This window comes from Mustelus asterias, chromosome 16 (assembly GCF_964213995.1).
Source record: "Mustelus asterias chromosome 16, sMusAst1.hap1.1, whole genome shotgun sequence".
In the NCBI taxonomy this organism is placed as follows: Eukaryota; Metazoa; Chordata; class Chondrichthyes; order Carcharhiniformes; family Triakidae; genus Mustelus; species Mustelus asterias.
Genome location: NC_135816.1, coordinates 71129029 through 71152705, shown reverse-complemented (window position 1 = coordinate 71152705; position 23677 = coordinate 71129029). Strand labels below are relative to the sequence as shown.

Below are 23677 nucleotides of genomic sequence, written 5' to 3'. Positions count from 1 at the left end.
AAGAAATAGACAGGGTAGGTGTGGGTAAGATGTTTCCCTTGGTTGGGGAATCTAAAGCTAGGAACACATTTTCAAAATAAAGGAGGTGCCACTTAGGTCTGAGATAAGGAGAAATTTCTTTACACAGAGGGTTGTGAATCTCAGGAATTTCCACACCCCAGAGTGGTGTGGAAGCTCAGTCACTGAGTATGTTTAAAACATGATGTGCAGATGCCGGTGTTGGACTGGGGTAAGCACAGGAAGAAGTCTCACAACACCAGGTTAAAGTCCAACAGGTTTCGAGCTTGGAGAGGCTCGAAAGGGTGGAGCAGGCTCGAAACCTGTTGGACTTTAACCTGGTGTTGTGAGACTTCTTCCTATGTTTAAAACAGACATTGGTAGATTTCTGATTAACAACAAGGTTTTAAGTTTTTAAAGTTGATTTATAGTGTCCCAAGTAGGCTTACATCAACACTGCAATGAAGTTACTGTGAAAATCCCCTAGTCGCCGCACTCCGGCGCCTGTTTGGGTACACTGAGGAAGAATTTAGCATGGCCAATGCACCTAACCAGCATGTCTTTCAGACTGTGGGAGGAAACCGGAGCACCCAGAGAAAACCCACACAGACACGAGGAGAATATGCGGACTCCACACAGACAGTGACCCAAGCCGGGAATCGAAACCAGGCTCCTGGCGCTGTGAGGCAGCAGTGTTAACCACTGTGCCACCGTGCCATGTAAAGAGTTATGGGGGTAATAGCGTGTGTAAAAGGCACTGAAGTGCCCAATCAACCATGGTCGTATTAAAGGGTGGAGCAGGCTCGAAGCATTGAATGGCCTACTCGTGTTCCTATGTTCCTATTATCTACTGTGTCATCAAGAGTCAATCACGTTTTAAAATCTAAAATAGGAGCAACAAGTATTTGTGGCCTTTGGTCCCAGGTACTTTAGAAATTTCCTTAAAATTCACACAGACTTCCAGGACATTCCTGGAGAGATGGCAACTGGATGACCATCTCGCCTTCAAAGGCAAATACAGTGTGACCTATGCATTGAAGGACGCTTTCCCCAAGTGTCAAGCAGGTTATGTGCTTGACTTTGCTGGAGTGGATCTTGAGAGCACTTGGGAAGAGCAAAATGAATTGTTTTTTTTAAGCATACTGCAGATCACATGTGGGAAATGATAAACAGGCCAGAATGAAGTCACGGCTGAACTTACACAAATTGAACAAAGAAACGAACCCAACTCTTGCAACCACGTGTATGAGAATTGGAATCGACCGGAATGTCTCCTTATAAACCAGAAGGGGGGTGGTCCTACAATGTCATATATTTAAACAGAACTGAGACCAAAAAAAAAGCCCAATCACGTTTGCAAGGCTGTAAAACGGAAGAATGCTCATCCAGGCGTTCGGATCGAGATGTATCGTGTTCATTTCACCCAGACGGTGCTTTTAACTTAATGGACAGAGCTCCACACTGGGGGGAGGATCCCCACAGCTCGTTTCAACCGAGGCTCCCTCCTCCCCTAATGTACAGGACAGTCAGGCTGAACAAATCAAATAGAAACAGTTACGGGTATTTAGTATTTTAGTGGGAGGGGTTGTACTGGTAAAGGAGGGAGTCACTTGTGGACACCGGCATTGGAGGGGCTGATGGCTCAGAGATTGGGACCGATCCAGAGACCCCCCGTCCATCTCGCTCAAGTCCTGTGCTGCCTGGCGCTCTCTGGCTGTGTAAATGCAGCAGGCGGAGGTGAGGCGTGTCTCTGAATGACTGTATATGGCATCAATGTGGAGAATCTGACCGTTAGTGCAGGCATGTGTGTGAGAGAGAGAGAGGGAGAAAGAAAGAGAGAAAGTTGTTTTAAATCTGAGCGGAGAGGGGAATGGAGAACAAAAATGCTTCAGACTTCTTTTGTTTCTCTCGTCTCCTGATTGTGTGAATCTCCTCTGGGAGGACAGAACATTGAACTCGTTAGTCACAGGCGCTCAGAGCATCAGACTGAGTGAAAAGGAAGCGCTCAATCCCATTATAATACAAACCTCTCTTGTATTTGAGGATGCAGGCGGAGGGAGATCACATTCTGTGAACTGTATTATACGAATAATGATGAGGAAATGGCAAGGATTTTCCCCAGCCCAAGCTCCAACTCCGCTAATGATCAGAGCTCAGAACTTGGGCTTCTTTGTGAAAACTTCTTTGTGAAAACGGTGCGAGTGATATTGCTGCCTAGTGATATTACTACCTCTGTAATATCGCTGACATATGCCTGGTGTGTGGATGCAATGTGTGCAGTGTGTTTGAGATTTGCATGTGTGCATTTATTTGAATGTGCCATATGTGTGTTTGTGTGTGTGTGTGTTTATAAACAGTATGTATACATACATTTATATGCGTAAATGTTTTGTGTGGCTATGTGATTGTTTCCAGGCCATGAACAGCGCAATATCAATGTGCATTCTTTCTCTTGGGTTTTTGTGTATATGTGTGTATTTTTATATGTGCATTATATATACAGAATTACAGGACTGGCAATCTGAAAGGTCATTCAGAGTTCAACATACTGGGAAATTAACCTGTCTGAAATTGAGTAGAATATGGATTAATTTCAATATTAACAATATGTTGTGAATAAATCAATAAGAAGTGAAGAGATAAAATGATTAGTTTTTCTGCTGGAGTGTATGTGTTTGGGGGGTGTGGTGTGGTGGGGGGAGTGGTAGTCTCAAGATGTGGGCATTTATTGCCCATCTGAATTGCCCTTGAGGGGGTGCTGAGGGGGTGAACTGTTGCAGTCTACGAGGTGAAAGTTCCCCCCCCCCGCCCCCCATAGGACTGTTGGGTAGGATGTTCCAGGATTTTGATAAGGCAGCAATAAAGAAAAGGACCTCCAATTTGGGATGGTGTGTGGCTTGAAGGGGAAGATAGAGATGGTGGTATTCTCATGTCCTTCTAGGTGGTGGAGGTTGCAGGTTTGGAAGGAGCTGCCCAAGAAAGTTACTGCAATCCATACTAGGGCTGTTCTCTCTGGAGCGGAGGAGGCTGAGGGGAGACTTAATAGAGGTTTATAAAATGATGAAGGGGATAGATAGAGTGAACGTTCAAAGACTATTTCCTCGGGTGGATGGAGCTATTACAAGGGGGCATAACTATAGGGTTCATGGTGGGAGATATAGGAAGGATATCAGAGGTAGGTTCTTTACGCAGAGAGTGGTTGGGGTGTGGAATGGACTGCCTGCAGTGATAGTGGAGTCAGACACTTTAGGAACATTTAAGCGGTTATTGGATAGGCACATGGAGCACACCAGGATGATAGGGAGTGGGATAGCTTGATCTTGGTTTCAGATAAAGCTCGGCACAACATCGTGGGCCGAAGGGCCTGTTCTGTGCTGCACTGTTCTATAGGTCAGTGGTTCCCAACCTGTGGTCCACAGACCACTGGTGGTCCTGAAGCTACTACAGGGGGTCTGTGAAAAAAAAATCAGCCTTCTCATTAGATTGTGAAACAACATCAGACTTCTCATTAGGTAAGCGTTATCTGTTTACACTGGTTGTCCCTAATGCAGGTAATTGTGCTGTGACGATTGCAATGTATTTGTGAGTGTGTATCATAAATTATTGGAAATAGCTGTGATTTTAATACCCGTTGATATATAAATTTGAACACGTCAGCCTCAGGCTATTTTTTTTTAAATGTTTAAAACGGCTTGCATACATTGTGGTCTGTAAAAGGTTTTGATGGCGATCCACATAAAGGAAAATGTTGGGAACCGCTGCTATAGGTAGTATGCACTGCCATCACCATGCACTGGTAGTGGAAGGAGTGGATGTTTGAGGTGGTGTTGAGCCTCTTGAATGCTGTTATGGCAGCTGCACCAATCCATATAGGAAGCATTTTATTGTACTTCTGACTTGTGCAAAGAGTCAAGAGAGGAGTCACTCACTACCAAATACCCGAGCCTTTGTGCTCTAGTTATCTCTAGCATTTATGGTTAGAACAGTTGATATTTTAGTCTGTGGCAACCCCCGTCCACTTCACAGATGTTGATGATGATGAAGAGCTGGCCAATTCTAATGCCACTCAATGCCACTGGGACACGGTTAGACTTTCTCTTGTTGATGAAAGTCATTGCCTGGCACTTGTAGCACAAATGTTACTTGCCACTTATCCACCCAATTCTTGCTGCATATACGTGTGGACTATTATCTGCGTTAGAGTTAGGGATGTTGGTATTGTGGACTGGAAAACCTTGTTTTAATCTTGAACACCCAGTGTCAAACTGAAAAGTTCTCAGGTCTGGGACAGACCTGGTGCAGAATAAAGGTCCCTTTGCTTTGCACTAACAACAAGATTGATTTTAATTTTTGGCAGGAAAAGGGCTGTTATCCAAACAACCTAGCAGCACTCTCTCACTTTAGGGATGAAGGCTGGTGACTTGGGTGAGATACTTCTGTGTAACCAGGCAACAGAAGACGTGGGGAGAAAAGTAGCTTTTTAAAAATTCTGGGTTAAAACAGAGTACAGTCAAAACAGCAGTGCATAGATTAAGGAAAATAACTGCTTGGAAGAATACAAATTTGTCATCACTCATTTTGTGGCATTCTATTCATTGAAAATCAGCAGCTATAAAAATGATGGTGCATTTAATTTTTGTTCAGTTGTAAAATATTTTACTTATGTGGTCTCTTTGTAAAACCAATGACTGAATTCTACACTGGCTGATCACTCATATCAAAACAAGAGAGGGCACTGCATCACCATCAGATTATCTCAGTCTGGAACAGGTTTGGAACCTGGCACCTTGTTGGGTTGAAGGCTATAGCTGAACCATTGATTGCCCATTCAGTATTTGCTGGTTATGCATTTCACACTCATTGCAGGCGCAGTGCTGACACAAGGTGCCCCACAATTACTGCCGTGATGCCCGTGCGAGTTATGAGATGCCGGATTGAATGTGTATGTTGGTGATGGTGTCTAAAGTTCACCACAGCATTTTCTCCACCCTCCCCCACCAATCCTCCTCTTGCCTTTTATACTAGAATGACCTCAACACCAGCATCCGACTGGTAATGTATTCAAGTAATCATCTAAATGGAGCTGATCTGAGATTTGTTAAATGGATGCATTCATAAATCTTCACCCTCCAGCCTCTGCAAAGGCCAGCATTCTAATCAGAACAGAGCAGATCTGCTGAGCAATTGTGCACAGTTTTCCCAACTAAAAAATTCCCCTGCACTGTTTCTTCACTAGTATCTTTTTAATAGCTGACTTCTGTTTGTGTACAGGCTGTTTCAAATTAGGCCCCTTTTCTACAGTGTTTTCCTTTGTGTTGGGTACCTGTCCACATTTGAAATCAAAAAGTACAACTTTTGAATTAAGGATGTGATTGTACTGGAGGGGATGCAGAGGAGATTCACCAGCATGCTGCCTGGGATGGAACATTTAAGTTATGAAGAGAGGTTGGGTAGGTTTGGGTTGTTTTCGTTAGAGCAGAGAAGACTGAGGGGGCAACCGGATCGAGGTGTACAAGATTATGAGGGACATGGATAGAGTAGATAGGGAGCAGCTGTTCCTCTTAATTGAAGGATCAGCCATGAGGGGACATAGGTTCAAGGTGAGGGGCAGGAGGTTTAGGGGGATGTAAGGCAAAACCTTTTTATCCAGAGGATGGTGATGGTCTGGAATGCGCTGCCTGGGAGGGTGGGAGATATGCGTGATCTTCTTGGAGATCATCTCCACTTGGAGCCGGCAGTTTGTGGTGTCGATGGTAGCCATGATGCGTTCACAGCATGGCTACCATCGACACCGCAAACTGCCGACTCCAAGTGGAGAGGATCTTCAAGAAGATCGCGCATATCAACAAAATCTCACTAACTGTCCTGGCTGGAGACAATACACATCTCTTTAACGTGTGCTTCACCCTCTCTCCACTCACATTGTCTGTACCTTTAAGACTTGATTACCTGTAAAGACTCGCATTCCAACAATTATTTTGTAAATTGAGTTTGTGTCTTTATATGCCCTGTTTGTGAACTGAAATCCCACTCACCTGATGAAGGGGCAGCGCTCCAAAAGCTAGTGGCTTGTACTACCAAATAAACCTGCTGGACTTTAACCTGGTGTTGTGCGACTTCTTACTGGGTGGTAGGGGCAGGCTGCCTCACATCCTTTAAAAAATATCTGGATGTGCACTTGGCACATCATAACATTCAGGGCTATGGGCCAAGTGCTGGCAGATGGGATTAGGTGGGAGTTCAGGTGTCTCTAATGTGTCGGTGCAGACTTGATGGGCCGAAGGGCCTTTTCTGCGCTGTGATTCTAAGATGTGAACCTGTGCCAGTTTATGTATCCACCCTACAACGCACACACAAATTTAATTCTGTGCATTGTGGCATGGAAACATTACCAGAAGTGGTTCATAGAATCCCCTACAGTGCAGAAGGAGGCCATTTGGCCGATCGAGTCTGCACCGACAACAATCCCACCCTAGGTCCTATCCCCGTAACCCCACATATTTACCCCACTAATCCCTCTAACCTACGCATCCCAGGACACTAAGGGGCAATTTAACATGGCCAATCAACCTAACCCACACTTCTTTGGACTGTGGGAAGAAACCGGAGCACCTGGAGGAAACCCAAGCAGACATAGGGAGAAAATGCAAACTCCACACAGACAGTGACCCAGGCCGGGAATCGAATCCGGATCCGTGGAGCTGTGAGGCAGCAGTGCTAACCACTGTGCTACTGTGCCGAGGTTACTGAAAGTTTAAATGAATTGTCAGCATCAACAAGGATGGCTCCAGTACAGGAGTTATGCCTATTAGGAAAGATTGAGTAGGCTGTGGCTTTTTTCTCAGGAAAAAATAAGTTCGATCTGTGATCTAATAAAGATCATTAAGATTACGAAAGGGTTTGATAGGGTGGACAACAGCAACAAAAATAACTTACATTCCTATTTATGAACCTTTAGGAAGGTGGGATCAGGGTATTGAATTTGATGATCAGCCATGATCAAAATGAATGGGGGAGTAGGCTTGAAGGGCTGAATGGCCTACTCCTGCCTCTAGTTTCTATGTTTAAAATAATGAAATGTTCTAAGGTGCTTATAAAACAAGGTATGATACTGAGCGATGGAAACGGATATTAGGGCAGATAATCAAAGAGGCACTTTTTAACTGAGTGTCTTAAAGGAGCAAAGTGAGGTTGAGAGACGGAGAGATGCAGGAAAGAAATTCCAGAGCTTGGGGCTGAGGCTACTGAAGGCACAGCCACCAGTTGTGGAGTGATTATAATTGGCGATGCACAAGAGACCAGAATCAGAGGAGCACAGATATCTTAGAGCTTTGTGGACTGGAGGAGATTACAGAGATTTGAGAGCGGTGAGGCCACAGAGGGGTTTAAAAGAAGGGATGGGAATTCTAAAATCATGATGTTGATTTACTGGGAGTCAGTGTAGATCAGCAAGCTCAGGGGTAGTGGGGGAGTAAGACTCGTTTCAAGTTATAGCACAAGCAGCGGGGTTTTGAGTGAGCTGAAGTTTAACCTGAAGGTAGAGTGTGGGAGACCAGCCGCGTGCATTGAACAATCGCATCTAGAGGGAATGAAGGCATGAGTGAGAGTTGCAGCAATCAATGAGCTGAGGCAGGGCAGAGTCAGCAATGTTACGTAGGTGGAAATAGCTGGTCCAAGTGAAGGCACAAATATAAGGTAATCAGTGGAAGGATTACTTTTCATCCCCCCCTCCCACCCTTTGGCCCCATTCAGTAACGTTGTCCATTGACTTCCAAGCCCTTGGCCCAGTGACAGTCCCCTTGTAGCTTAGTTAAGTGGCAGTTTATAACATGTGAGCTGAGATAGTGAGTGTCAGCAGATTTTCCAACTCTAAAGACCACATAACTCTGTCTGATCTTCCCTCATACATGAGTAACTTTTTGAGCAAGGGGATCTCAGGATTGTGACCAGGAAGCTTAGCTGACATTTCTTTTGTCTGTCTTATCCAAAGGGAACTGACACCAGTTGTACAGGCGCAGGCGAAATTGAGTTAGTTCAGTGTAGAAGAAGAATTAAACCTATGGATATTTTAGAAATTAAGCAAAAAAGGAATAAACTATTAAGTGTGATGACAGAAAGCTAGGCTAATATTATCTGGAGTGCAGTCTCTTTCTAAATATAGATTTGTATCAGTGAAAAGTTATAAAAGAATTAATTGCGTGACATTTGCATTAGCTACACCCCGGTATAGTGTCCCTAATGAGCTGTTAAATCATCCCATTTTGACTAAAGGTTAATAGGGATGGGTGAGATGAAGGTTTGGTACCAAAGGTTGGCAGTGTCTACATTGCCATATAGTTGAAAGATAGTCGAATCCTTCATAAATTAAACTCAATGGAAATGAATAGAAGTAATTTAAATGGGTTGTTTATTTCATCAGCATGTATTTACTATATCTACCTAGTTGAGCCACATGATGGCATTTTTTAACACTCTTTAGTTACGAGCCACGTTTCTCATCATGTACTCTTCCCATCTGAAACAATAGGAAAGAAAGGCTTACCTTTAATTTGTGCATTTCATGACCTCAACAGGTCCCAAAGCACTTTATAATTAATGAAGTACTTTTGAAGAGCAATCATCATTGCAATGTGGGAAACATCCCACAAAACAGGACTGGAGTAAGGACCTGAACATCTGTTTTTATGATGTTGGTTGCAAGGTAAGTATTAACCAAGTCATCAGGGAGAACTACTCTTAAAATTATAGAATCTCTACAGTGCAGAAGGAGGCCAATTGACCCAGCGATTCTACACCAACTCTCTGACAGAGTGTCTTACCCAGGCCCTGTTCCCTGCTCTATCCCCCAACCCTATACATTTACCATGGCTAATCCATCTACTCTACACATCTTGGGACACTAAGGGGCGAGTTAGCATAGCTAATCCATCTAACTTGCATATCTTTGGACTGTGGGAGGAAACTGGAGCACTCGGAGGAAACCCACACAGACAGTGACCCAAGGCTGGAATCGAACCCAGGTCCCTGGCATTGTGAGGCAGCAGTGCGAACCATTGTGCCACTGTGCCATCCTCTGCCCTTCAAAGTACACTCATTAGATCTTTTCCATATCCTTTTGAGCCCAGACTGGGTTTAACACCTTATTTTAATGATAGCCTCTCCGACAGTGCAGCACTCTGGTACTGCACTGGAGTGCCAGTTAGACTTGGAAGTTGGAGTTGAGCACATGACTCAGTTGTAAGTCCTATATCACATTTACAGTGAGGTGACCAGCTTCCAGCGATTTCTTTATGGTGTGTTCCATATGGCTAGAGTTGGATCTGGGAACTTAGGGGAATTTTAGCTTAGCAACGCCATCAACCTGCCCCCTTCCTATTATTCCCTAGATTCCATTTAATTCCATGCTTTTGTTTCCATTCCATTTTGTGTGCTTTACGAGCTGTACAATCATCCGCATGGGAAGAAAATACAAGTAGTCCCATTCAGAATGTCAGATTTCACTCTGACCTGGGCTGGCTCTTCCTGACTTTTGCCCATTCTCTCTCTCTTTTCTGGGGAAATCAATCATCCTTTTATCTCCCGTGGGTATAACAGGCAGGACATTTCCAACAAGCGGGAGATTTCTGTGGAGAGGTGGCTCAGTGGTATAGGTCACTAAACTTATCAACCACAAACCTAGAATGATGCTCTGGGTTGTAGGTTCAAATCCCACCATGGTAGATGGTAAGTTGTCCTGTGGCAGACATGGGTGAACTGAAAAAAAAATGTCTGATAGTGCAGGAGGTAAACTATCTGAATTGAAAAAAGAGATTCAGTTTGGTGGTAGGAGATTTGTCCTTGATGCAATTTAAGGGCAAATAATCTTTGCAACAATAGATTATACTTTAGGTATCATGCTTGTTGTGAATATTCACACATGTGTACACACATACACACATGTGAAGCTCTCCCAAGAGCAGCCACTTGCTTCAGCTGTTTGCTGGGATCCCACTTTGAAGAGATTGCACTGGTAAAACTACGGTATCTGCTTACAGCTGCAAGTTATATTGAGCCCTTAGTGTTGGAAGAACGTTGCACACTTGGGAGGAACAGTTTTCCTTTGGAACTTGGATGAGACTGACGTGCAGGTCAGCGTTGTAGCGGACTCTCAGTTCCCCAGCCACGGATTAAGGAATAGTTTAACTTCCACTTCCTTTGAAAAAGATCACTGCTTTTACCCACTCACTAACCACAGAAAATACATTAGACTGACGCAATGTCAGCATTTATCAGCTGAATTTCATCCTGTGTGTTCCCTGAACCTTTATTTGTAATACTGGTGGCCACTGGGCTTTTTCCTGGAACTGTTCCATCGTGGCGTCAGGATAGACAATCTGCACATCTTAAGCTACTTGGAAAGGATAATTGAACCAAACCACCTGCAATTATAAGGTGTTTGACAACCAGGGCACGTAACCACCTGTGCGTAGTCCAAAATTAGAAGCTTAACTGTCACATAGTTACTAATAATAATCCAGTAGGCTATTCAGAAGAAATGTATTTCACTCAAGAGTGGTGAGAATGTGAAACTTGTTATCACAAAGGGTAACTGAGGTGAATGACATTGATACATTAAAGGGGAAGCTATCTGAAGAAGAAAATAATAGAAGGATATGTTGATGGGATTCACTGAAATAGAGTGAGAAGGCGCTTGTGTGGAGCATTAACATTGGTACAAATGAATGGCCTGATTCTGTGCAGTCAATTCTATATAATTAATTCTCATATAGCACTGCATTAGAACAGTAAAATTCAGCGCAGATATCCATTGTGATCTTGAATGAGCTGTTGTACCTTCAGGCCACGTAAATCATAGAATCCCTACAGTATAGAAGGAGGCCGTTCAGCCCATTAAATCTGCACCGACCACAATCCCACCCAGGACCTAGCCCCGCAACCCCACACATTTACCTTGCTAATCCCCCTGACACTAGGTTAATTTAGCATAGCCAATCGACCTAACACGCACATCTTTGGACTGTGGGAGGAAATCGGAGCACCCGGAGGAAACCCACGCAGACATGGGGAGAATGTGCAAACTCCGCACAGACAGTGACCTGAGGCTGGAGTCGAACCTGGGTCCCTGGCACTGTAAGGCAGCAGTGCGAACCACTGTGCCACCATGCCGCTCTGGGAGCTTTCGCTGGTGGCCCGGTCTGTCTCATATCCTTCCTTTCCTTGGTCTCACCTTTATGATCATTTCCCTGAATGTAAATTTACTTTAAGCCAATTTCGTCACTATTACCCAGACGATCCGATCTACCATTCTGATGATGCTCTGTACTTTAGGTCTTCACACGTTAATTTAAATATTTTTTATAAAACTTTCCACTGTAGATGAAACTCATTGTAATTTTGTAGTGACTGCGACTGGGAATTTCTCCTGCTCCACTGGCATTATATCGCTGGGTGTTTGGCTAAACCACCTTTATACACATGAAGGTAAGGACGTGAACTAGTGTCAACAACACATCACTCCTGAGGGATTTCCTGACAAATACAACGAGTATAATAATCCAGTAACACAATGACATGATAGAATCATAGGATGTGCAATTCCATAAATATTGAACCCTTAGAATCATACAGGATAGAATGAGACCATTCACACCATCATGCCTGTGTCAGCTCTTTAAAACAGCTATCCAATAAGGCCCACACCCCTGCTCTATCCCCCATTGCCCTCCAATTTTTTTATGTTTTAAGTATAGATCCAAGATATTATAGCTTTGATCCCCTCCTATTTCCTGTGCTGTACTTTGACAGCATCATCTGAAAACATAGCATCCACATGTACGTTTTTAAGTTTAAGTATTAGTGTCACAAATAGGCTTACATCAACACTGCAATGAAGTTACTGTGAAAATCCCCTAGTCATCACACTCCGGCACCTGTTCGGGTACACTGAGGGAGAATTTAGCATGACCAATGCACTCAACCAGCACATCTTTCAGACAGTGGGAGGAAACCGGAGCACCCAGAGGAAACCCATGCAGACAGGGGGAGAACATGCAAACTCTGCATAGATAGTGATCCAAGCCAGGAATTGAACTCGCATTCCTGGTGCTGTGAAGCAGTAGTGCTAACCATTGTGCCACAGTGCCGCCGCACCTAGCTCTACCTGATCATTACTTCCACTGCCTCTACATTGTTAGATTGCTTGTCTGAAATCTAGTAGCAGAGGAGCAGAAACTTCCATCAGTTAAATATTTGGAAGACTGAAACCATTGTCTTCAGTGTACACAATAAGTTCTGTTCCTCTTATTACGGACTCCATCCTGCTCTCTGGCTGTGGTCTGAGACTGAACAGGTCCATTTACAAGTTTAGTGTCTTGACTCTGAGGTGAGATTCTGACTTCATATCCACACCATCACTGAGACAATCTATTCCCACCTTTGGACATCACCTGACACCCCTCCCACCTTCTGCCTCACCTAATCTGTTGCCAAAACCCTCATCTACCCCAGACCTGACCATTTCAGTGCACTCTAGCTGGGCTCCCCTCATTCTACTCTCTATAAACTCGATCATCCAAAATTCATCTGCCTACATCCTAACCTGCGCCAAGTTCTGTTAACTCATCACCCACATTGACTCCTGGTTAAGTAACATTTAGATTCTTAAATTCTCATTTTATTTTCACATGTCTCCATGATCTCACCACTTCATAATCCTATAACCTCCTCTGGCCATACAACCCTCCAAGATCTCTGCACTCCTCTAATTCTTGCCTCTTGAGCATCCCCAATGTTAATTGCTTCACCATTGGTGACTGTGCCTCCAGCTGTCTAGACCCTCAGCTCTGGAATACTCTTCCAATACCTCTTCATCATCCTACCTCGTTTTCCTCTATTAAGATGCTTGTTAAAACTGATCTCGTTGTTCAAGCTTTTGGTCATCTGCCCTAATATCTCTTCATATGACTTGGTGTCAAAAGTTTGCTTTATGACATAAAGGGATATGAAGATAATGTGGGAGAAAGGCATTGAAGTGGGTGATCAGCCATCATTGAACTGAATGGTGGAGCAGGCCTAACAGACTGAATGCCCTGTTCCTATGGTCCTATAATGTTCCGGTGAAGCACCTCAGGGTGTTTTATTACATGAAAGGTTCCATATAAGTTATTGCTGCTGTCTCATATAAACATGCAAACAATCCCATATTTGGGAGCAGAACGACATCAAACCGTTAAGCTCAGCTTTTGGGAGTTATGCCTTTCTTTTCTGGTTAACCAGGAATGTGACAGAAGTGGAAGCTCATCACCAGACCTAGGAATAACTGAGAGGGCCCGGCTCTGCAGTTGCTCAATATACAGTGAAGGTACACCCTCCACTTAGCAAGCACAGCTTTGACAGGAACCTCAAATTAGAGGTTTATATGGCAGGTGGATATGGAGGTTGGGGGAATGGTGCTGGCATTTAAGCTGCTGTAACCATGTGAATGACCAGCACAGACATGTTTTCCGTTGCCTTGTCCATCTACCTGTTGTGTCAGCAGCTTGCAGGGCTATCAAGGGCTGACTGGTGAGGAAGTAGCAAAACGTGGGTAAATGGAATAAAGGTGCCAATCTGTCTAAAGATTTTTAAATAGTTACAAGTATGCTTACATTAACACTGCAATGAAGTTACTGTGAAAATCCCCTAGTCGCCACACTCCGGCACCTGTTTGGGTACACCGAGGACGAATTTAGCATGGTCAATGCACCTATCCAGCACGTCTTTCAGACTGTGGGTGGAAACCAGAGCACCCAGAGGAAACCCACGCAGACACGGGGAGAATGTGCAAACTCCACACAGACAGTGACCCCAAGCTGGGAATCTAACCTGGGTCCCTGGCGCTGTGAGGCAGCAGTGCTAACCATTGTGTCACCGTGCAGCCCTGATCTTGACCTGATCGAATGACAACGCAGACTCGAATGGCTGAAAGTCCACTCTTTTTCAAATGTTTGCGTGACAGCTCTACCCGTCCATCTCCCAAAAATAAGCCAAGCAGGTTAACCAATCACAGACAACATGCTGGAATATTTTCAATTTGTTTGGATTGAACGTCTGAGGATCGTGGGATTATATTCATTGGAGTTTAGGAGGTTGAGGGGAGATCTAATAGAGACTTACAAGATAATGAACGGCTTAGATAGGATGGACGTAGGGAAGTTGTTTCCATTAGCAGGGGAGACTAGGACGTGGGGGCACAGCCTTAGAATAAAAGGGAGTCACTTTAGAACAGAGATGAGGAGAAATCTCTTCAGCCAGAGAGTGGTAGGTCTGTGGAATTCATTGCCACAGAGGGCTGTGGAGGCCGAGACGTTGAGCGTCTTCAAGACAGAAATTGATAAATTCTTGATTTCTTGAGGAATTAAGGGCTATGGGGAGAGAGCGGGTAAATGGAGTTGAAATCAACCATGATTGAATGGTGGAGTGGACTCGATGGGCCGAATGGCCTTACTTCCGCTCCTATTTCTTATGGTTTTATGGATTAGATTACTATTTATCACTTTTAACATTGGAGATTGTTCCAATTCCAACAATCTGCCTCCCCTTTCACCCATTATTATAAAGAGACTATCTTTACATTCTACCTAGTTTCATTGGAGTGCCCCCCAACCAGCCCCCCCCCCCCCCCCCCCCCCACACTCCCCACTCCCCAACCCAGCCTCTTGGAGTAACCATGACCTGATCTTCATTGTCTATTTTAAGGGAATGTAAATCAAATCTATGCAACTTGCCATCATAATTTAATCTGCTAAGTGCAGGAACAAGCATTTGGGAGTTGAATCCTGTGTGCTCAGGTATTTAATCATTTGAATACATTATTTCAGTGATAATCAGCCAGTTTTATCTGTAATTTTATTGAGACCAGAGCATAAAGAAATTATCAAGAAATTCTAGATAGGTGAGCTAATGAGAACTCTGTGTAGCATGGTCAATTATGGATACAAACAGGTCCCAGGTTTGGTCTGTGATCTATGTGGCATTGATCTGATGGCAGCCAGTGTAATGATGGGGAACAATTCAGTTGGTGGATGTTGTCTTACTGGAATTTGCCCAAAGTTGCAGCACCAGATTGCTGTCCAATTAACCCTGTTTTAAGTCAATGTGTGTGGATAGTAGCTGAGAAAGAAGAATGCACACAAGCCAAGTGCCAGTATTTTTCCATCCAGTTGCCAACTTGTCAGCGGTCTTGGAAAACATCAGCCTGCTTCACCATGATTGGCGTTTAGTACCAACCAATTAGGTTGGTTGGCAGGTGGCCACTGGAGGTTGACGGACCAATCTTTGGGCAGAGTTTTTCAATCCTTGATCTTCTACCAATGTGAATGGAGATTTCAGTGGCTCACCAGTCCCAATCCAATCAGACTGATCGAAGGCTGGGACTGAAAGATGAAAGAATGAATGAAAATTATTAATTGGAGGGTGAGACTGGTGAAAGCTAAAACCAATCTGATGGTGCATACTAACTTTAAGCTGAAAAAGCATATTCTCTGCAGGTCTATTGATGATTTGTCCCCAAGTTCTATACTGCAAATAAGCAGCTGAAATTCAAACAAAATATTTTTTTTCCCACAAAGCTCCAACCAGGCTGTGTTAAGTGGAGTTTTATCTACTTAAGTTTGTTGTTTAATTATTCATTCATGGGATATGAGCATCGCTAGCAAGGCCAGCATTCATTACCCATTCCTTCTTGCCCATGATAAGGTGGTGAGCTGTGTTCTTGAATACAACTGAATGGTTTGTTAATCCATTTCAGAGGGAGCTAAGAGTCAATCAGAGGTGCCCACATGGAGAGGGGGAGGCACATGCAGACAGGGACGGAGATAGATTTCTCTCCTTAAAGGACAGTAATGAACCATTACAGGTTGTAGCTTTATATTCCAGATGTATTTAATTAATTGAATTAAAGTTGTCCAGCTGCCCTGGTGAGATTATGAGCTCATGTCTTTGGATCGTTAACATTAGTGATTGATGCTGTTATACATAGTTATAATAGAATGGAACCTGGCTAACAACCCAGAGGCTATGAGTTCAAATCTCAACATGCCAAGTGGTGAAATTTAGCTCAGTAATTCTGGGGATATGTGGCATCAGACAAAACAGCCAAGGATGCTCACTAATGCCTTCAGGAATGGCATCCTGCCTATCTGATCTGGTTTATTTATATATGTCTCCAATCCCACGTGATGTGGTCGATGCTTAAGTGACCTGGTCAGGCTTGCCTGGGTGCACAGGATTCCACTCCCAAATGCCTGTTCCTGCACTTCGAGGATTAAATTATGATGGTGGGTTGCATTATTTGATTTATATTCTCTAATGTTTAGAAGATTGATCTAATCAAGCTGTTTGAAATGATTAAGGGGCTCAGTAGCATAGACACAGAGGAGTAATTCGAATGGGGAATTCAGAACACGGGAGTACAATGATAAAATTACAGTTGGACCATTTTAAGAAAGGAATCAGGAAATGGATACAGAGGATAGCAGAAATCTGGAACTCCCTGTCCCAAGGGCTTGTGGTTGCTGGGTCATTTGAAGCTTTCAAGATTGATACATTTTTGTTAGGCTAAGGTGTCAAGGAATATGGATCTAAGGTGCAAATGAAGCTGAGGTACAGATCAACCATGATCTAATCAGATAATGAAACAGGCTTAAGAGGCAGGAGCAGGAGCTTTCTGTACAATGTTTACACGGATTTATGTTTTTTCTAACTCCAGTATTAAATGATTTTTATTTCCCGTACAAGAGAATGAAACCTTTTGATGCAGTCAAAAGAGAGAGACGAAGGCTAGAAATTCGCCTTGCCAATAATAGGCAAGAAAGATTAATTAATTAGATAATTAACCTTTGCCCACTGTTTTGCCAGATGTGTTAAAACTAATTTATTTAAAGAGTTAACACCTCTGTTAGAATGGCACACTGGGGAATATTATATCAATGAATTAAGTTTTCATCCGTTCTTCTTGCCAACAATAATCTGCAGCATTGTAGCTTTCTTAAATGCGGGGCAGGTTGAATAGCATTGAAACGAGGAAATGACAGGTCCATGTTTCACTGTGACCTTGAGTTTTTTAGATGACGTTGACTGATCATGATTTCTTCTCCGCCTACTCTTATACATAAAAAACTATTTAGTTAACATCATTGTGTTGGTTAAGGAAGGCCATTTGGCTCATCTTACCTCATCCAATCAGAAAACCCTTGCAACGTGCCCCACTCCCATCTGTTTGGTTTTTAAGTGATTCCAGAAATTTGTCTACATTATTCCAAGTCTTTTCTTTCAAAATCATTTTTAGCTGTTTTAGCATAATTCATGGAGTTCATGTATTGCCTTATTTTTCCTTCTCATGTGTTGTGTTTTACATTTGTCTGCTTTAAATCTCTTCTGCCATTGTCCTTGGGTAGAAACGTAGAACTGTTGGACAAAAAATTACAAGGTTCATCTAGTTCACCTTTTACCATGCTCATGGACATGTGACACAATGATAATGGAGTTGTTGGCTAATAGCAGCAACCAATCTCCCTCAATTAGTCTACAACAGACCTAGACATGAGGCAAGGCAAACCACAGTGCTGGACTTAAGGTGCAAAGTCACCTTTTCCCTCTCAAACACACTGCACTTACCACAATTCATGTCTTAAATGACTCATATACTGGGAATTAATCTAGGTTACTAACCGTTCCCACCTTCTCTCTGGGGAGCATGATTTACAGATTGACCGCTTGCTCAGTGAAATATTGGGCTTCATTTTATCGGCCTTTGGGTGACGGCAATGGATGTGGAGGCTGGGGGAGGGATAGTGAGTTATGTGGAGATGGGGTGGAAATGGAAATAGAACCATAGAACCATAGAAAATTACAGCTCAGAAACAGGCCTTTTGGCCCTTCTTGTCTGTGCCGAACCATTTTATGCCTAGTCCCACTGACCTGCACTTGAACCATATCCCTCCACACCCCTCTCATCCATGAACCCGTCCAAGTTTTTCTTAAATGTTAAAAGTGACCTTGCATTTACCACTTTATCCGGCAGCTCATTCCACACTCCCACCACTCTCTGCGTGAAGAAGCCCCCCCTAATATTCCCTTTAAACTTTTCTCCTTTCACCCTTAACCCATTCCCTCTGGTTTTTTTCTCCCCTAGCCTCAGCGGAAAAAGCCTGCTTGCATTCACTCTATCTATACCCATCAAAATCTTATACACCTCTATCAAATCTCCCCTCAATCTTCTACGCTCCCGGGAATAAAGTCCCAACCTATTCAATCTCTCTCTCTGTAACTCAGCTTCTCAAGTCCCGGCAACATCCTTGTGAACCTTCTCTGCACTCTTTCAATCTTAGTAATAGTAAATAGAATGTAGTAATCTTAGTAATAGTAAAATAGAATGAGCTGCTTTGGGACAGATGTTTCCTAATGGTGGGCTGAGGTGTGGCCTTGTTGTCTGCTCTAAGGAGGCAGTCGATTTGCATATTAAGATCCCTTATTAAGGGAGATTAGACGGGTTCTCTGGTATTTTACAGGGTCAGCACAGCCTCCTGCCATGTGGGGAGGCCACCAGCTACTTGTAGGCAGCCTGCCTGCGGCAGCCCAAGGGGCCAGTGAGACTGCAGGATCCATGGCCCAAAGAGCTCACCGCTCCATCCGCATCTCCCCTGTTGGGGCTGCCAAGGCTCCTGAACTGTCAGCTCTCTAATTGGACACTAAATCCCGCCCATCGTTATTAATTGGATAGTGAAACTGGAGGCAATTGAGTGGTGGCTTCTGGGGAAATTGCCATTTTGGTCATGCTTCCAACAAGTGTGGGCTCAGGATTCAGGGTCCAACAAGTGCGGGCTCAGGGCGGCACGGTAGCACAGTGGTTAGCACCGCTGCTTCACAGCTCCAGGGTCCCGGGTTCGATTCCTGGCTCGGGTCACTGTCTGTGTGGAGTTTGCACATTCTCCTCGTGTCTGCGTGGGTTTCCTCCGGGTGCTCCGGTTTCCTCCCACAGTCCAAAGATGTGCGGGTTAGGTTGATTGGCCAGGTTAAAAAAATTGCCCCTTAGAGTCCTGGGATGCGTAGGTTAGAGGGATTAGCGGGTAAAATATGTGGGGGTAGGGCCTGGGTGGGATTGTGGTCAGTGCAGACTCGATGGGCCGAATGGCCTCCTTCTGCACTGTAGGGTTTCTATGATTTCTATGATTCCCATTTCATCCTGACATCGGGGTCCCCAAGCCTGTGGGGAAAATCCACTCCATCTGACGAAGGAGCAGCGCTCCGAAAGCTAATGGCAATTGCTCCCAAATAAACCTGTTGGACTTTAACCTGGTGTTGTTAAAACTCTTACTGGGAAAATCCTGGCCAACATTCCCGCAGATTAATTCTGAATTTACTCCTCTTCAAGCACACACTGTGTCCTCTGATCCCACTGTCCTTGACAAGGTGACATTGTTTGTTAAGGTCTACATTATCCAGACCTTTTAGAATCTTAAAAATAGCACTCACATCATCTCTCAACCTTCTCTCTCTCAATGACCAAGTTGCATATCTTGTCCAGCGGAATGCATTGCCTGAGAGTGTGGTGGAGGCAGCCTGAATCAAAGGCTTCGAAAGAGAATTGGACAATTATCTGAAGAGAAAGATCTTCAGAGTTATGAGGAGAAGACGGTGGAGTGGGACTAGGTGAGTTGCAAAGAATCAGCACAGACGTGACGCGCTGATTGGTTTATTCCTGTGTTGTAACCATTCTCTGAACACGTTCTGTAATTTCTAAACTGTTTGGCAGCATTCCTGCTATTTCGAAGAAGAGCAGTGATGTCCTCTCTGGGGTCCTCTTTAAAATTTACCCCTCAGCCAACATCGCTAGCACAGATAACCTTACCGTTAACACACCGTTACTTGTGGAAGATTTTCTGGGCTGACATTCGCTGCTGTGTTTCCTACAATAGAACAGTGGCTGCACTGCAAATGTGCTTTATTGCCTGTAAAGCATTTTGGACATCCTGAGATGAACAGCGCTATAGGAATGCAAGCCTTTTTTTCCATTTTTGCAACATCTGGAATTTCACCATTTGGCATTCAGTTTCGGAGTCCAAAACATTGAGGGCGATTTTGAGACCGCACTCACCGTCTGCAGGTATGGCAGCATATGCTCAAAATCCAGAGAGTGTGATTCGCGCCAGTGAGTTTTGTAGTTCTGATCTTCCCGCCCCTTGTGGGTGGAATGGTGTGAAACATGCCACGGGACTGTAGGAAACTCATTTTAATACATTGGTATGTAATTAGCGAGCACTCTTTCTGGGATCTCTCCACCCATCACCAGATATACAGCATGCACCAGTGCCATTTACAATAGGTTCACCTAGACGTGAACCTATTGGGGGGGTCTCCCCGGGGGGTGCAAAGGTGAGTATAGTCCCCGGGCCAGAGGGAGCCTCATGGTGGTGGTGGTGGGGGGGGGGGAGTTCATTTAGATGTGGTAGTGGCTGGGAATGGATGGAGGAGCAGGGGATGCCGGCGACGGCCATTGCGGGGGACAGGGTGGGGGAGAGAAGATGCTGATGATCGGGGGTGGGGGCCGATGATCAGTAGGGGGGGTGGAGAAGAGATCAATGGCAGGCAGTACAAAGCTGCCACCTCTGATCGGGGGGTAGGGAGGGGGGCCCCGAGACCTCCATCGGGGGCTGGGGGGAAGTTTGCTCAGGTTCTGTTTGGGGCGCCTTTTAAAGGTGGTGCCCTGATCTCCGAGCAATGGGGTTTTGCTGGCATATTGAAGTCCAGCCCCCTCCCACCGTATGATGGCATAAAACTCGCCCCCTTGATTCTTTTTTGACAGAGTGTGGTGAGATCTGGAGAGAAGATCAAAAGATTTCTCTGGTGAGGAACATGCCGGTTTTCTCGCCAGAAACAACACTCTGCCATTTTGGTGAGATTTCACCCATTGATGCAAATTTAAAACTGTCATGGTCCCAACATTAGCTTCAGGTAGTTCACTCAGTGCTGATCCTCAATCACATCCCCCTGCACTTTTCGTGCCCCACAATTCTGATGTACCTCTTCTACCAACTACATGCTCTTCTGCCCTTCATCTTATTTCTTTCCCAGGGCATACCCTGAATCGTCACATTGTGTTGAACAAATAGCTTTGTGTGCAGACGTTTCCCTCATTGGGAAGTCCCATTTTTTCCCACGTTCACTTGAGTCATCACTTCCTCAAAAAAATTGAAAGGGTAAGATTTTTACATCCTGAATCTGCTGTTGCTAGCTCTTTTCTAGCTTATTATTGCCCGGATAGTTCCCAAGTTTTCTTTTGATACTCCATTACTTTTGCTGAAATTGAAGTAAGCCTTTGAAGTCTATAGTTGACTGGATTTGTTTCTTTACCCTTGACTTGAATAGCCTGTTTGTCCCTAGTATCCATCAAAATGATCATCAATTCCCCTGGTATTTCAACAGTTGGGGGCAAATTTATTTATTTGAAGCTTTTTCAGCCCTTCTTGGGCTGCTATTCCATTTGTATTAAAATTACTGATTATACTTGGGTCTGGGTAGTCTCTCTTTTGAATATCTGGGAGAAATAATCATTCAGAATATTTACAACTTTGTTTCCATACTGGGTTTATTTGCATATTTTATGAATTGCACCTCTTCACTTTCTGTCCTCTAACAGAACTACTGAAGTCCTGAAAACATTTTTTACTTTTGTGTTTGCCTCTGTGGGAATGGATTTTCCTTGAGCCTTTTGATTAAGCTTTTAATCCTGCAAGCCCTTGTGTTTATCCCAGTGACCTACAGTCCACAGTTTCTCCTTGCAGAGTTAGTTCCGTATCACCCATCTTTATATTTTACTTTTATCTTATTTGATAATTCATTCAGAGTCACATTTTGTTCACCCCGAACTTGTCATTTTTAGTTATGTATGTAATCTGCTCAGCATTATTCCTTTAAAGGTGTTCGACTTAGAGTCACAGAGTCATAGAAGTTTACAGCATGGAAACAGGCCCTTCAGCTCAACTTGTCCATGCCGTCCTTTTTTTTAAACCCCTAAGCTAGTCCCAATTGCCCGCATTTGACCCATATCCCTCTATACCCATCTTACCCATGTAACTGTCTAAATGCTTTTTAAAAGGGCGGCATGGTAGCACAGTGGTTAGCACTGCTGCTTCACAGCTCCAGGGTCCCGGGTTCGATTCCCGGCTCGGGTCACTGTCTGTGTGGAAGTTTGCACATTCTCCTCGTGTCTGCGTGGGTTTCCTCCGGGTGCTCCGGTTTCCTCCCACAGTCCAAAGATGTGCGGGTTAGGTTGATTGGCCAGGTTAAAAATTGCCCCTTAGAGTCCTGGGATGTGTAGGTTAGAGGGATTAGCGGGTAAATATGTGGGGGTAGGGCCTGGGTGGGATTGTGGTCGGTGCAGACTCGATGGGCCGAATGGCCTCCTTCTGCACTGTAGGGTTTCTATGATTTCTATAGGGCGGCACGGTAGCACAGTGGTTAGCACTGCTGCTTCACAGCTCCAGGGTCCCGGGTTCGATTCCCGGCTCGGGTCACTGTCTGTGTGGAGTTTGCACATTCTCCTCGTGTCTGCGTGGGTTTCCTCCGGGTGCTCCGGTTTCCTCCCACAGTCCAAAGATGTGCGGGTTAGGTTGATTGGCCAGGTTATAAATTGCCCCTTAGAGTCCTGGGATGCGTAGGTTAGAGGGATTAGCGGGTAAATATGTGGGGGTAGGGCCTGGGTGGGATTGTGGTCGGTGCAGACTCGATGGGCCGAATGGCCTCCTTCTGCACTGTAGGGTTTCTATGATTTCTATGATGAAAAGACAAAATTGTACCCACCTCTACTACTATCTCTGGCAGTTTGTTCCAGCCACTCACCACCCTCTGTGTGAAAGAATTTCCCCTCTAGACTCTTTTATATCTCTCCCCTCTCATGTTAAATCTATGTCCAGTAAGAAGTTTAACAACACCAGGTTAAAGTCCAACAGGTTTATTTGGTAGCAAAAGCCACACAAGCTTTCGGATCTGCAAGCCCCTTCTTTAGGTGAGTGGGAATTCTGTTCACAAACAGAGCATATAAAGACACATAAATCTATGTCCTCCAGCTTTAGATTCCCCTACCTTTGGGAAAGATATTGACTATCTAGCTGATCTATGCCCCTCATTATCTTAAAGACCTCTATAAAAGAGAAAAAAGTCCCAGTCTATCCAGCCTCTCCTGTAACTCAAACCATCAAGTCCTGGTAGCATCCTAGTAAATCTCTTCTGCACTCTTTCTAGTTTAATAATTTCCTTTCTATAATAGGGTGACCAGAACTGTACACAGTATTCCAAGTGTGGCCTTACCAATGTCTTGTACAACTTCAACAAGACGTTCCAACTCCTGTATTCAATGTTCTGGTCAATGAAATCAAGCATGCTGAATGCCTTCTTCACCACTCTGTCCACCTGTGACTCCACTTTCAAGGAGCTATGAACCTGTATCCCTAGATCTCTTTGTTCTGTAACTCTCCCCAACACCCTATCATTAACTGAATAAGTCCTACCCTGGTTCAATCTACCAAAATGCATCACCTTGCATTTATCTGAATTAAACTCCATCTGCCATTCGTCAGCCCACTGGCCCAATTGATCAAGATCCCTTCGCAATCCGAGATAACCTTCTTCGCTGTCCACTATG

General features: G+C 44.3%; 1 protein-coding gene across 1 annotated transcript in view; it reads left to right on the top strand.

Annotated features, from left to right (window-relative positions):
• The first annotated feature begins 1623 nt into the window (after window positions 1–1623).
• adam19b (ADAM metallopeptidase domain 19b) overlaps window positions 1624–23677 on the top strand; it is a 145570-nt gene continuing 123516 nt past the window's right edge. Inside the window, exon 1 of the mRNA XM_078231651.1 lies at window positions 1624–1734. Within this exon, the coding sequence (XP_078087777.1) occupies window positions 1635–1734 (100 nt within the window). The 5' untranslated portion in view covers window positions 1624–1634. The remainder of the gene's footprint in view (window positions 1735–23677) is intronic.